Here is a 15995-nt window from a genome sequence, read left to right as displayed (position 1 = left end):
AATGCAGACAAGAGGCAAAAAAACATAGAGACAAGGTGAGGAAAAAAGGGAGAGGGGGCTGTTGGGAGGAAAAAGCCATGAAAAGGATGCATTGACTCTGAGTACTAGCAAGTTCCAGACATGCGCGCGCACACACACACACACACACACGCACACACACACTAGGGCTAGACCACTGCTTACTCTGCACTCACTCATGTGATAGGTTAGCAGGCCAGGGCCCCACACACACAAACACAATATGAAACTAACTGTGAATAAACAAAACACATAGAATGTTGTTATAATATATATATATATATATATATATATATATATATATATATATATATATATATATATATATTTATTATTATTTTTTTTATATATATATATTTTTTTTTTTCTCTCTCTTTTTGTACAGTCGGTAAATTTGACATAATCTGTACCCTTCTATTTTAGTTGCATTTTATTTTCCTATCTTTTGTTAATATTGTACATATTTCAGCTTACATTGTTTTATCATTTTTATATATTTAAAATTTTTTATTCTTATATTACCTTTATTGGAGAATTCTATTTTTTATTACATTTACTCACAATTTATTTGATCCTAGAGAAATCTTTCAGACTGTTCAGAACGGGCAGACTGTTCAGACCCAGTCTCTGTCTTCTTAAGACGCCGACGAGAGAGAAAAAGAGAGCGTCACGCATCCGTGTAGCGTGTGCTCCCAGGTTAAGTATAAAGTCTAACCAAAAAACACAACCCCTCTCTCTCTCTCTCACATAAATCCTCTGTAAGGGCACAGGCCCTAAGAAGATATTAGTTTTTGTTTCAGTTTCCTGATCCCTGCTTGGTCTCGCATAGACAGCGGAGCCTAGTTTTTGTGTTTTCAGTTTTCTCTATTTCCTTTTAGATTTCTATTTAATAATCCCATGCCCTTTCCAAACAGGAAGGACTTCCCGTGCGTATCATAAGCACTCTCACAAACTCCTATTTCGTTGACCCCATCTAAGGCTCTGTGTTAGGGCTCATATAATCATTAAAACCTCTCATGGTGTGGCTTGGAGAGGGTGCAGGAAATAGTTGAGGGTCATGCAAGAGTGCTTGATAAGCATGATGAAGCCCTGACTATTTTAATTTCAGAGATGCGTGGGATTAATAAGCTAATTTTTAATCGGATCATAAGCACTCTCACAAACTTTTATTTTGTTGACCCCCCTCCAAAGCCCTGCATCAGGGCTCATTTAATCATTAAAACACCTTGTGGTGCAGCTCTTTATCCGTAACAACATCATACTATGTCTTGTTGTTTATATGATGTAAGATTTATTTACAATTTTAACAATTCTTTTTTTAATCCAAATTTTTTCTGTGACTAAGAGTAAGAGTGTAAGAGAAGAACCCACCTGCACACATGCACATAGACATACTGTATATACATGCATCTGCACTAGCACTAGCACAACACACAGCTGGAAAACATTAAAATATATTCATTTTATTCAGTAGATCAAATTTATGTACAAATTCACTATCAGAAAGATGACCAGACTCTTAAGAATATGTCCATTTTTACATGCTTACACGTGGGCTTTTCTCTGTCAGTCTAAAAAAAATCTTAACATCTGATTCTCCTGTTTCACGGCTCACTTAATAAGTATAATTTGAATGATATGTTTTTCCAGTATGGATATATGTATAAATATGGCATGTTGAATGTCTTGGGTATCACTCTGAGCCCATCAACTCACTGTGCTCTTGTTGTATAGCTCCATCATGTGGCCATTGATGGCTTTATATGAAACTACTATAACTTTTGGCCTTTAAATAGAGCCCTTTCTTGATTGAGTTTTAAGAGATGTGTAATTGTAGTTATAAATTAATGTGTATTTTAAAGGGTCTAAAATCTCCCATTGAATATTTTATGTTTATGGATTAAGATTAAGGCTTTTTTTATCAGAAAACCTTTGAGTTTATAGGAAAGAAAATGTGTAATAATAAACATTGCTGCGTACAGTATGTGTACAGTATGGATATATGTAGCAGGACCAAGATTATGTGGGCTGCACTATATTTGGTGGTGTCTTTGCTTAACTCTGATTTCTACTGGGTGGCTGGTGGAGGCTAATTTTAGACGCTACTGTGAAGTACTTTCTCAGACGCCGCCTCCGGCCTTCAAATACTTATCAGCTTACACAGCCAATCACATTTGATAGCTAGTGCATAGAAAATGCTAACTGTAAACTTCATTTGTTTATTTAAAATAGATGGTTAAACCAAAGCCTAAACAAAATAGTTCACGCAACATACATGCATATCCTAGCTATATGATGCAGAACTGTGCAGAGTAGTAGTATAAAAAATTTGTGCTATCAATTCTAATATTTATTACACAATAACCCCATCTGAGTAGGCCAGATATTAGATCTTACAATAGAGACTGGCAGTATCTCACAAAGGATTCAGTATGTTTTTTTTTTTTTGTTTTCAGCTGTGCTCAGCTGTGCTGTGCCTAACAGTTGACTCCAAAATATGTGCATGACCTACTGACCCATAATGCATGCTGGGAAAAGTAGTTTTCAGAAATCAATCCTTCACTTTACTGTAGCCTTGATTTAAAATAATTTAATGTAAAATATATGGGCGAAAGCGGGATGTTTGTTTATTTATTCATTAGGTGAAACAAAATACATTGTTTTCAGATATCTCAGACTTTAAATTTTAGATTCAATTTCCAATTCAAACATCTTATACTTGATGTGAAAATTGTGGAGAAGACATGGACCCGCCCCTTCTCCGTTGATTGACAGCTGCCCTCGTGCGCCGCTCCAGCGTGTGACTCGTTGTCGGTCTCGCGCCCCGGTGCCATGGCGTCCGGAGAGGAGGACGGAGCGCTCGAGGAAAAGGAAACGAACAACAAAAAGCGGACGAAGAGCATTATCGCCACAGCATGGCTCATGTTCTACAATATCGCCATGACGGCGGGGTATGTGAGGATTAAACCTGCTCACTTTAGCGGCTGAAGTGTTTTTTTTTTTTTACCAGCACAAGCTCGCGTTGCTGTTTATAGTTTTGGAAGTCTGTTAGGTTGTAACCGTTTATGGTCAACCTCAATAAACCGCACGGCGAGAGCACTAAAGACCGGACGCGTCGCACTTGAAGTCTATCATTCAGCGGTGTTTGAGTCTGTCGAACAAGCGGTGTGAGGGAATAACCCGGGGTTTTCATTGAGGCCGTCCGCGCGCGCCTCTGTCTTGCCAAATACGGTGTCCGGTGCTGCGCGAGCGTCATTCTCCATCAGTGCAGGGCGCGCGATAAGTTTAGCCGCGCGCTGACACCGGAGCTTCATTCTGACAAAGCGAAAAGTTTCAGAATGCATGTGTTAATAAGGCGTATATGCACCGAATACTCACTGTGGAGTGTCGAAAATGTCTGGAGCTGTAAGGCAGCAATGGTCCCTCTCACTCTCTCTCTCTTTTCAGAGTAGCACAGAGGCAAAACTAAAAATGTAGGCCCGCCAAGTTTGCAGTCGTAAAAGTGCAGGTTGCCAGGTAAATGTCTGCCAAAACACAGTACTGGTGCTGATTTTATTTGTTTTATGTCAAACATATAATACAGAAAACGTGTGTGCCGAAGAAGCTACTTCTGAAGTTTATGCAACATGGAAGTGACCAATCTTGCTTCCCTACAAATTTCATGTTGGTAACTTCAGCCGTTTTAGAGAGCCATGTTTCTTTGAGTATTGATACTTAAATTAAAAAAGCAAAAACCCTGTAGTCTGTTACCTTGTCAAATTCATGTTGCAATATCTTAACAATTTAGCATTTTAGAATAATACACTTTCTCAGGTTTAAGTCTTTTTCATGTAAACTCTAAATTGGCCAAGTTCTATCTGAATGAGAGTTAAGATTGTTAAAAGATTTGGACAAGTTACGGACAATACAAGGGCATGACATTAAAAGGCATGACATAGTATTTAGAATTATTTATGTTTCTTTTTATCTGATAAAAAATATAAATGTGTATGCATTTTTCCAAAAAATAAAGCATGGATCACGAGATAAGAAGCACTAAATATGATGAAAAATGGTGTTATATTATCCTATCTGAAAATTCACTTTTTTACCTAGGTGAGACACTTATTAGCACCAATACCATGTTTTGGCCGCAGTTTTAGGCATTTTTTTACAATACCTTATGGGTCGGGATTGTGGATTTTTTTTTTCAGCACAATTTAGGCAATATGAACTGAGTTTTATTCCAATTTAATTTACTATACAGACATGACCAAGCTAAACAGAGTCACACAGACAAAGATATAACACTGATACATATGATCATCTGGTTTTATGGTTGTTTACATTTTTGCAACGTCATGCGCCAGTAGCAGTAAAATATTCTGCATATTAAAACTAATGAGAACTTTGGTTCTACCTGACATATCAGAAAACCCAAATATACAGTTTGATATCTTAAGCCTCCTCCGTGGACACACTCTGCAGGACTCCTGGATAAGCAGTTTTTATTTTTCATTCATTAACCAGTGCTGTGTTGCTTGCCTGGATCTTTGCTGCTCGAGTTTTAAGGGATTTAAGGGATAAACAGTAGTTTTAAGTAGAACACATATTAACCAAGGAATGTGAAGTGTTCTGAAATTAATATCAGTTGTAATAACTATTTAGAGGCACTTTTTATGGTACAGTAAGTCTAAAATCTAAATAGAACAATCATGTTGAGCATTAAAAAGTAATCTTGCATACTATAAATCAGGGATTCTCAAGTTTAATATTCAAAGGTCCAGATCAGATTTTTATTCAAAGTTAAAGATCCGGAACAGTCGTTGATAAGCAAATGACCTTTTTAAAACTTGCTTACAACTTACAAGCACTTACAATGTACATTCACGCGGTCTGAGACAAAATACATTCAAACCCAGAAAAATGACTGCAATCAGATCCTTGAAACAAAGCAACTCTAACTTTAAAGCAACTTGCACTCAAGTGTCATAAAGACTCAAAATATGTTCCAAGTTAGTGCAAAAGAAATGGTATATTTGCCTGCAGATTGTTGCATTTATTGGTCACTTCTCATTCAAGCATAAAAAAATTAAGAATTTTGCCAGCTGATAAAGGGAAAGAGAAAGAGTGATGCTGATTAGTTGGTTCTTATCACATTACCAGTGGTGCACCTGCAGCATTTTATAAAGTTGGGATGTTTTAGCTTGCTGGAGCATGGACACGGGATAGAAAACACACAAGTGTCTTTCGTGATTGCGTTTGTCCTGCGTCTCCAATTAAAATAACACAATTAAGCTTGCAAAAGATGCAACGTAAATGTCCTGAGAAAGGCCACTGTCTGTATTTAAATAGCTACATAAACTTGGCACAAAAAGGTGTGGTCACTGACTGCATCTGGATTTTGAGAAGCCCTGCTTTATATTTTATATATACTGTACAGAACATTTATATAGCCAAAAGGACACCCGATTATTTATATATAATATAATATAATATAATATAATATATATATATATATATATATATATATATATATATATTATATTATATATAAATAATCGGGTGTATATATATATATATATATATATATATATATATATATATATAAAATAAAATATACATACTGTTGCCATAATGTTGTAAGCACACAATTTATCTAGAATGTATCTGTATGTAAGTGGCCCAAACTTGTTCCAGTATGATTCTAAAAAAGGTTGCAGTGGAAGAACTTAAGTAAAGGCCAGTTTCCACTTTTAATTATTCATGGCACGAATCGCTCTGGTTTCAAAATTGTGGCTTGCCATGGCTCTGATACGCTTTGACGTAATTAGCTGCAGCGCAACAATGAAGCACTATGGCAAAGCTAGAGGTAAATATAGTGGTGCTATGGAAAGGCAAGGAAAAGCCACTTTATAACTTTTTGGCAGGCTAAAACCGTCACCACCTGCATTTGACTAAGCAAATTGTTAAGAACCTTCCATTGGATAATTTCTGCAGTGATTGATATGGTTCACTTGCAACAGGTTATTTAACCCTAACTGATGCAGTGAGTAGCTTCTCATTTCTTAAACAAATGTCATGTGGTCATGACAAAGATGTTACTTTGTTTGAAAAGAGTATCATGCATCATAAGGAGATTGTTCAAACTACTAAAAATTGGGTTAAGAACTGAAACATAAATTATTAAAACCTGTAAGGATAGTGGTGAGCCATCGTCTTTGAGGAACAAATGTAGTCGGAAAAACATCCGGAATGAGTCCGATGTAAGTAAAAACTGTAGAACTTTATTGGGTGAATCTAAGAGCATTTCTACAAAGACAATGTGAACAGAACTCAAGGGATTGGTACTAAACAGCTGTGTTGTCTTAAAAAAAAAAAACTACTCTCAGTAAGGCTAACCTAGGGAAAAAGGCTTTAGTTTTCTAGGGAGCATATAGCCTTTGGAAATGGTTATGTGGTTTGATGAGTCCAGATTCATCCTGTTCCAGAGTGATGGGCGCATTAGGGTAAGAAGAGAGGCGATGGAAGTGATGCAACCATCATGCCTAGTGCCTACCATACTAGCCTGTAAGGGCAGTGTTATGATCTGAGGTTGCTTCTGGTGGTTAGGTTTAGGTTAAGCAATTTTATGTGTAATGGTATTTTTTCCCATGATGGCACAGGCGAATTCCAAAAGGACGATGACAGAATTTACAGGATTCATTGTGAAAGAGTGGTTCAGGTAGCATCAGACATCATTTTTTTTACACATCGTTTGGCCACCACACAGTCCAGATCTTAATCACACTGAGAATCTTCAGGATGTACTACACAGTAGCCCGACTCATTCCATCATTAGTAAGATCTTGGAGTGAAATGAACGTGACTTGTGGACGTGGATGGAAATAAATGTTGTAAACTGGACATCTGTACCTGGCCTTACAGTACTAATGCTTTTGTGGCCAAATTCCCACAGCCACATGGGAACATATGTGTGTAACAAGTTAAGGATGCAGGAACTATAAATAGTATGGTACACAGTACATCTCGAAAAATTGCTTTGATACAGCACTCTGTAAACAGCCATCCTTTCAGCAATGACCTTCTGTGGTTTACCCTCTGTGGAGGGTGTCAGTGATCGTGTTCTGGACATCTGTCAGGTCAGCAGTCTTCCCCTTGCACATACTAAACTAGACCAAGAGATACACAGTATTTATACTGTATAAATAGTAAGTAACTCAAAATTAAATATCCCAATAATTTAAGATACTGGATTTCTGATTTTCATGACCTCTAAGCCGTAATCATCAAAATTAAAACAAGCAACGTGAAAGCTTTCACTTTACATGTAATAAATCTATTAATGAATATATGACAGTTTCACAACTTTTTCAAGATGCACTGTACAGTATATAAAATGTGGAGCTTTAGTGGAACAATATATTTCAAAGATGAGGAAGGATGTACTGTAAGTAAAACACTTTCTACCAATTCAAAATTGAGTGATCCTCATAATTAATAACAGGCCAGCTTGAGCTGGGAAAAAACTTAGATGATACAGGGCTTTGTGGGATCAGCAAGATGCGCTGGAGATAAACCATTTAGATCTTTGAATAGGGCAATTTATTGCAATAATTTTTAATATCATTTAATATCCATGATGAGCTATTAAAACGCTATATATTTTTTATAAACTTAAGGAGAAAAGGTTTTCATTAATTCACTGTTTTTTTTTTATTCAAGGCCCAAAACCGCCATATTGCTGAGCTAACCTCTTCTTTTTTTATTAACGATTTCTTGAACACTTTCTGTACTTATCTTCTCCATTGCGCTCCACACTTCTACTCTTGTTACAAACTGTCATTGGCTAATGTCATGTAGCAGTTATTCATGTTTTACAAAAACTCTTTCATGGGTTTCACGTAAATCCCATTGTTTTTTATTATTATCTATTATCTTTATATAGCTCCTGCAGCTATTGTCTTAGGTTGGCCCATAAAGCATACATCATTGCACCAATTGTTTTCGGGGGTAAGAAGACCCTTCAAAATGTGACAGCCTTAGTCACGCAATGATGTACTGTAATCAGTGTTTAAATGCCACATTCGAAAGATTGAAGCACACCGATGATCTCAATGCATTGCTCTTAAGCAGTCATAAAAAATGATAAAACATTTTTCATCGTTAATGAGAAAGTGTCTATCGCAGTATATATCATTATCATTTAACTGCCCAGGCCTAACTTTAAACCAAATAACGCAGAAACATACAGTGGATGTGGGTAATCGTCTCTCCTGCTGGGTCTTAGTGCGCGATGCTTACTGGAATAATCAACATCCATGCATGATTGTACTGTTTACTATAACACTGTGACCACGTGTGTGTAAAACATATTTTATTTTGTGTTTGTAAGCGCGTGTGTACAGCGCGCGTGTACTGTTTCTTATAACACACGTGTGCGCACGTGTAAAGCAAAAGAAAGTCTCATTAGAAGGTTAAAGATTTATTTTCTCTCTCTCTGTCGTTCTGTGTGCGCGCATGCGTTATTTGACACCATGCCCCTTCACACAAACACACACCCCAGCTCGGCTTCAGACACACACACACACTCTGCTCTACACAGCAACGCTGCTGTCACAATTTTTTACAAAGGTAAAGTGCAGGTTCGTTTGTTTGTTTTACTTTACAGCAGTAATTCTGTTAGTATGCACTCACACGAGTGTCATTAGCGATGTTTCTTGCAAATTTTTTCTGACAAAACAGTCTTTCCGTTAATGTGTGTGTTTGTGTGAAATTCAAATAAGAAAGAAGAAAGGTTTACTGTGTAAGATGAGAAGAGGGAGAAGGAAAGGGTTGATTCCTCCTCTTACTTCACACACACACAAACACACATGTCAGGATTTATTTTTACTTTTTTTTAAAGGTAAAGTGCAGGTTAATTTGTTTTATTTTTACTATATACTTTGTATTAATTAGATTTATGTATTTATTTTTTGGGGCTGTGGAACAAATAATTTGAGTTTCCATTATTTCTTGCTTTAATTTACGAGTGGTTTAAAAACAGAGCCCACTTCCAGAACAAATTATGCTTGTAATCCAAGGTTCCATTGTTTTTGCTTATATAAACAGAGGGTGTAAATCACATGAAAACTATAGTTTAATTGTTCCTGCACAGATTTATGTCATATGGCCCCTTACTTACCTTAATAATTACAAATCAGTTATACACATATGTGCAGAAATAATGCTCAGATAGCTGTCCATGATGAAATGCTGTTTTAAAAAGTTTATTGCAGCCAAGTGAATTCCTGTGAACAACCCTGTGTGTAATATGATCTGAACCTGAATCCCAGGGTTGGAGCATACTGAAATATCTTTTAAAGCATAGACAGCATCTTTAAAAATATTCCTGTGACAACACTGTAATATTAATTACAAAAATGTAAAAATTTATAGATTTATTAAGTATATTTAATTTAATACATGTTGTCTAGGTGGCTGGTGCTGGCTATTGCAATGACTCGCTATTATCTCCAGAACGGCACACATAAGGGCTTGTACAAAAGTATTGCACGGATACTTAAGTTTTTCCAGACCTTCGCTCTTCTGGAGGTAAGCGTTTTCACTTTTGACCCTCGTGTTTCTTTCTCTCTCTCTCTCTGTCATACAACTAGTCAATCATTTTGTTTTAATCCTTCTGTCTCTTCTCTAGTGGACAGAAATGATCACTAGAAGTAATTCTATATTTCATTCTGCCATGTTAGTTTTTTCTCTACTCTTAGTCTTTATTTCACCCTATTGTTTTCTATTCTTTCTGTCTTATCTCCATCTCATATGCCAGGTTGGGCACTGTGCAATTGGTATGTACTTTCCAAAAACACAATAATTTTAATATTTGTTAAATGTTTGTCAAGTAGTTAAACATATGTGTTTCTGTTTTTCAGGACTTGTAAGGACATCTGTGATTGTGACTGGGGTCCAAGTATGCTCTCGAATATTCATGGTTTGGTTCATCACGCATAGTATTAGACAGGTGAGTTCAATCACGTAGTAAACAAGTATGTATGAAATAACAAAGGAGTGGTCACTCTAAATCAGCATTACACTTTAGTACACTCATGGAAAATTTTACCAGGGGGGTTTATGGGATTGACTCACTTTTGGAACCAACCCCCCAGTGGACATTGTTGGTAATGCTGCATTGGTTTAATTTTTAAAAACTGGAGACTGTTGCTTGGTGCTAACACTACAGGTACACATACAGGTGAACCTCGAAAATTAAAAAATATTGTACAAAAGTTCATTTATTTCAGTAATGCAACTTAAAGGGTGAAACTAATATATGAGAGACTCATTACATGCAAAGCAAGATAGTTCAAGCTGTGATTTATCATAATTGAGATAATTATGGCATACAGTTCATAAAAACCCCAAATCCACACTCTCAAAAAATTTGAATATTACATGGAATCAATAAAAAAAGGACTGTATGTAGAACATATCGGACCTCTTAAAAGAATAAGAATACATATGTACTCAGTATTTGGTTTGGGCCCCTTTTGCAGCAATTACTGCCTCATTGTGGTGTGGCATGGAAGCTTTCAGCCTGTGGCACTGCTGAGGTGTTATGGAAGACCAAGCTGCTTCAAAAGCGGCCTTCAGCTCTTCTGCATTGTTCGGTCTCATGCCTCTTATCTTTCTCTTGGTAATGCCCCATAGATTCTCTATGGGGTTTTGGTCAGGCAAGTTTGCTGGCCAATCAAGCACAGTACTCCTATGGTCAGTGCTTTTGGCAGTGTGGGCAGGTGCCAAGTCCTGCTGGAAAATTAATTTCCCATAAAGCTCGTCGGCGGAAGGAAGAATGAAGTGCTCCAAAATCTCCTGGTAGATGACTGCGTTGACCCTGGACTTAATAAAGCACAGTGGACCACCACCAGCAGATGACATGGCTCCTCAAATCAACACTGACTGTGGAAACTTCACACTGGACTTCAAGCATCTTGCAGTGCGTGCCTCACCATTCTTCCTCCAGACTCTGGGTCCTTTGTTACCAAATGAGATGCAAACCTTTGCAGGTTTTATGACTTAATAAGCTAATTAGAGTATTATATTATTAATTAGAATGTTTTAGATGGTCTGGCAAGTGTAAACACTGTTTAACTGTTTATGGGTCATAGTTGAAAGAACGTGTAAACAGACGGACAAAAAAATTAGATAAAGGCAACAAATCAGAATTGGGCATCGATGATACACCTGCAGTGTAAACGAGGCTTTCGAGCCTAGAATATTGAACCTTTTCACAATATTCTAATTTTCTGAGATTGTGGATTTAGAGTTTTCATGAGCTATAAGCCATAATCATCTCAATCATGACAAACCACAGCTTGCACTATCTTGCTTTGCATCTAATGAGTCTATCTCATATATTTTGGGATAAGTTATATTACTGAAATAAATGAACTTTTACATGATATTCAAATTTTTCGAGTTTCACCTGTACATGGTACCATGGTAGATAAGTGGTTAGTACGTGTGTAATTGTATACATATTTAAATTCATAAAATTTAGTACAGGATGTCCACTTTGGTTTGTGTGATTCGAGTGAATACAATCAAGCTTTAACTAGTGCTGCCTTGATTTAACTAGTCTTCAACTAGTCTTAATTAATTCAGATGACTTAAACTTACGTTTTAACATGATTTTCAAAATGTTCTAATCCATATTATAAATGTTCATATATACACAATTTTTTTTTTATCCAAATATAAATCATAATCAAAGTATAAAATATAACTTCAGAGATATGGAATTTGTACAGGTTTGAAATGTCGGATAAGCATGTTTATTTGTAATATAATATAACACTAAGTGGTAATTTTATCGGGTCGGAATTACAGCGATCCGGAGCTCTGCACATTTAACCAATGAAGTTGGAACCAGGACATGCTCGTGTTGTTAGCAACATGATAGGCAGCTAACTGGGATGAGTGAATGAGTATGTTTTCTTTTTTTAAACAGTGAGCTGTATGGTCAATGTTTTAGATATAACAAACAAATATGTCTGTAGGTTTATTCATCTAAAGTTAATAATTTTAAGTAGAGTTATTTCAAGGGCAGAAGTCTTACTTTGTTTACACTACCAGTCAAAAGCTTGGACACACATGAGTCGAGTTCCTATAAGGTTTTAATCAGAGGTGCTTGTAAATTTGTGATTTTTGAGGCTGGTGATTGTAAATTAACTTTATCAGCAGAGGTAAAACTTCCTTTCCTGGGATGGTCTTCATAACAGCCAGTTTCATCATGGTGGTGTTTGGGTTTTGCAAATGTACTTGACAATATTCTTCTTGCAAAAACTGTTTCAAAACAGCTGACCTTGCTGTTGTTGTTGTTGTTGTTAATTAATTAATTACTCAATTCTATGTGTTATTTCAGATTTTTGCAAATTCCAGAATTATTCTAGAATATATAAAACAAAAAACAGAAGGTGTGTCCAAACGTTTGACTGGTACTGTATTTCTGATCGTGTGTCCCTAACAAATAATTTTCTGTATACATCACTGCCTAATAACATAGAAAGAAATGTATAAATATTTTACTGTATAATTGAAAAGACTCTATAATTTGCTCCTGTGTGTTATTTAAAAAGGGAAATGTTTGTTACTACTGTTGTGCTTTAATTCTTTAGGTCCAGAATCAAGAGAGTGTGATCCTGTTTTTGGTGGTGTGGACTGTCACTGAGATCACACGCTACTCCTTCTATACTTTCAGTTTGCTTAACCATCTGCCTTATTTCATCAAATGGGCCAGGTACAAAAACAATGCATGTCAAGTATATTAAATGTAGTTCATTTTGGTCATTTTTAACATACACCCAATAAAAAGTATTAGGGGTGGGAATCTTTTACCATCTCACGATTCAATTCGATTCCGATTCTTGAGGCCACGATTTGATTTAAAATCGATTTTCGATTCAAAAAGATTTCCGATTCAAAATGATTCGATTTTATTCATAATGATTTCTAATCGGGTTTCTGATCATGATCTACTCTCATCTGCTCTGCTATACAGAATGACAAACAGAGACTATCTACTTCCTTTTGGTTTTGCCCAAGTGCTGAGGATGTGCGTGTGCAGTATCTTGTTCAGGCCTCTTGTGGACAACTCCTGTTTAGTTGCTCCTGTTGTTATGTGTTTCTGTTTTTCACACTAGAATGCCTGTCCACTAAAAGCACCTATGCATTGCATCCATAAAATGCTTTGTCCTTTTCGCCAAGACCTTGTTTACTTATCTTGTGTCGCAAAAAGTCCAGATTTTATATATGCAGCTTAGATATAGAAACCTATTATTAACATGTACATTATAGATATAATTAAAATTAACTACTACTAAAGAATCCATAGACAAGTGAAAATAATGGTAACTTTAAAATGACAATATATAAATTCTTTTCTTTTTCTGTATTTTATAATGAAATTAAAGGGAATTATAAACTACTAATATTCTCCCAAGTTCAGAGGTGGGAGACTGTTACGTCTGTATGTTACTTGAAATGTTTTATTGCAGTATACGTTTTACTTTTACTCCGCACAAAAAATATCTGTACTTTTACCTAACCACAGTGGTGTATCATATTTGAAGTGGGAATTTCACCACCTGTTGACTATTATGCATAATTGTGAGACTTGCATAATTTTATACTTGAATTATACTTGAGTAATATTTGCTCTAAGGAATTTCTACCATTACTCATGTACATGATTTTTGTAATTTGCTCACTTCTGCCTAAGTTGTATGATTACTGTACCCAGTAGAGGTCAGCTGTACTGTACATACAGTATAAGGACCTAGCCATTAGTAAATACAGCTGAATTAACTACTGAAACAGTTAAAAGCAAAAGCCAACCTTAAACATCTAAGAAATGGTTCTGTTGACTTTTTGACCATTCTGAAATAATTATATTAAAAAAGGTTTTTGAAGTTTTATCACATCACTGTACATTATCATGCAACTTAAACATTGCAAATATTAGTGTTGATCATTAGAATTTTGTAGCCTCTTGGTATTCAGCTAGCTTACTGAGTTTAGATTTAACTACTAATAACAGCACAAAATCAGTTAATTAATATAGCTCACTAGCTGAAGTAATAATATGAATAACAGTATAATTAGTTCTGTAAGTAGAAGATAACTAACATTACTTTGTTGTGCAGAGCAGTTAGCTGTATGTTAAAAACCCTGCACATTTCTTCACGTTTCAGTTCTGTTTTAAAATCAAGACTAATATGCATGTTAAAATGATAAAATTTCTGCTGAGTCTCATGGTCTGGTATTCAGTTACTGGTAGGCATTGTGATTTAAGATCTGAAACTTATGGTTTCGTTTAACTCATTACAATATTTGACTTGTTAAATTATCACTTACCTACTTCATAAAACAGAACTATAAAATATTATATACTAAACATATAGTATTATACCAGTATACTTGGGTATAATGTTGATTCATATTGTATATAGATTTAATTCCACAAATTTTAGAGTGAACTACATCACAGTTCCTCAGCACAATTTGTGAATCAATTTGTGTAACTTTAAAATGCATTCAGTTGCTTTTGTGGAATTTTTTCCTGAATATAATCTGTGAAAATCTTTAATCTTTTATATTGTTGCTGACTTTCAGATATAACCTGTTCGTTGTCATGTATCCTTTGGGTGTGATCGGTGAACTGATGACCATATATGCTGCTCTGCCTTATGTTCGGAAAGCGGGCATGTACTCTCTACGACTCCCAAACAAATACAACGTCTCCTTTGACTATTACTACTTCCTCATTATTGCAATGCTCTCCTACATCCCACGTAAGATTCATTCACTCATGCTCATTTATACAACTGCCTAAAGTAATTTTGTTCAATTTATAAAAGCTAACAATAGAAGTTTATTTTAGTTGTTGAAACATATCAAGACCTGGGAATGATAATGGTTCAATGGTTCAACTTGGTTTGTGTGTGTTTTATATGTTATTTATATACCAAGTCATTTTATAACTTTATCAAGGGTCAGAGTTCTACCATCACCATCCTAAAGTCCCACAATAGACCACAACATTGCTTTGTTTGCAGAGTGCAAAAATAAAACCAATTTGGTTTAGAAACCATGAAATCATCTGGATTTGTTCAGTCAGCTTATCAAGTCCTATTTATGGAGTCTAACAACACTCTTAAATGGTCTATTGTGGTGCGTAGAGTTGGTAGGTTTCTATTTCAGCACCACACAGATTTTTTTTAGCATATTTACTTAGTTTGATCACAAAGGGACACCCTGCAAAATATGGATGTAAGACCTAGTTTGAGAACTTTGTGGTCGTCATATTTCAGTTTCAGGTTTATCATTTTTTAACAGTGCTTTTTTCTACTTAAAGACAAATTATCCTTATTTAAATAAATTCTTTGCTTTTTTTTCAGTGTTTCCTCAGTTGTATTTCCACATGCTGCGTCAGAGAAGAAAGGTGCTTCATGGGGAGCTTATAGTAGAGAAGGACGAGTAGAGAAATACCGCACCATACAGATCACCACAGCAATTAATTAATCCTCAAACCTGTATACAACAGAGACGAGTAGATAACATCAGACAGGATGATCAGCAACCCAACATACAAATTGCAACACATTGGAAACGCTCAAGTAGCCAATCTCTACTAAGCGTCCCCTCTTCTGTAGTTGAGAATTGGGTGCTCTTCAACTTGGATGAAAATGCTCCCAGTATTCCTGAACACATCCAAATAATGATCAATTTAAAAGCAGTGAAGCTTTTGGGTGTATTTCATTTGAGTCATCGCAATAACAACTACCACTGGAATAAATGTAATTTATTTGGATCACATTTTTTGTCCCCTCACGTCCTCTTCTATAATTTCTATTATTCTGTTCACCTGTAGTGGATTTAATCTCATCCTGGATTGAACCTCTAGTTATAAGCTTACTTTCACTGGACTCAACCTTATCTGTATTTGG

At 35.7% G+C, this 15995-nt stretch overlaps 1 protein-coding gene across 1 annotated transcript; it reads left to right on the top strand.

The window, feature by feature from the left end:
* The first annotated feature begins 2796 nt into the window (after positions 1–2796).
* hacd1 (3-hydroxyacyl-CoA dehydratase 1) lies at positions 2797–15864 on the top strand. The gene is made up of 7 exons (XM_053498903.1): positions 2797–2969; positions 9474–9591; positions 9821–9839; positions 9924–10012; positions 12666–12787; positions 14662–14840; positions 15447–15864. The coding sequence occupies exons 1-7, from the start codon at positions 2851–2853 to the stop codon at positions 15527–15529; spliced, it is 729 nt and encodes a 242-aa protein (XP_053354878.1). The 5' UTR covers positions 2797–2850; the 3' UTR covers positions 15530–15864.
* The last annotated feature ends 131 nt before the right edge of the window (positions 15865–15995 follow it).

The sequence above is a fragment of the Clarias gariepinus genome, chromosome 1 (assembly GCF_024256425.1).
Source record: "Clarias gariepinus isolate MV-2021 ecotype Netherlands chromosome 1, CGAR_prim_01v2, whole genome shotgun sequence".
In the NCBI taxonomy this organism is placed as follows: Eukaryota; Metazoa; Chordata; class Actinopteri; order Siluriformes; family Clariidae; genus Clarias; species Clarias gariepinus.
Note: the sequence above shows the minus strand (reverse complement) of the source record. Positions and strands in the feature narration are given on the sequence as shown.

Coding starts and splice junctions, on each gene's coding strand:
- hacd1 (XM_053498903.1), top strand. CDS start 2,851: ATGGCGTCCGGAGAGGAGGACGGAGCGCTCGAGGAAAAGGAAACGAAC. Junction 10,013..12,665: donor TCACGCATAGTATTAGACAG/GTGAGTTCAATC, acceptor TTAATTCTTTAG/GTCCAGAATCAAGAGAGTGT. Junction 14,841..15,446: donor AATGCTCTCCTACATCCCAC/GTAAGATTCATT, acceptor CTTTTTTTTCAG/TGTTTCCTCAGTTGTATTTC.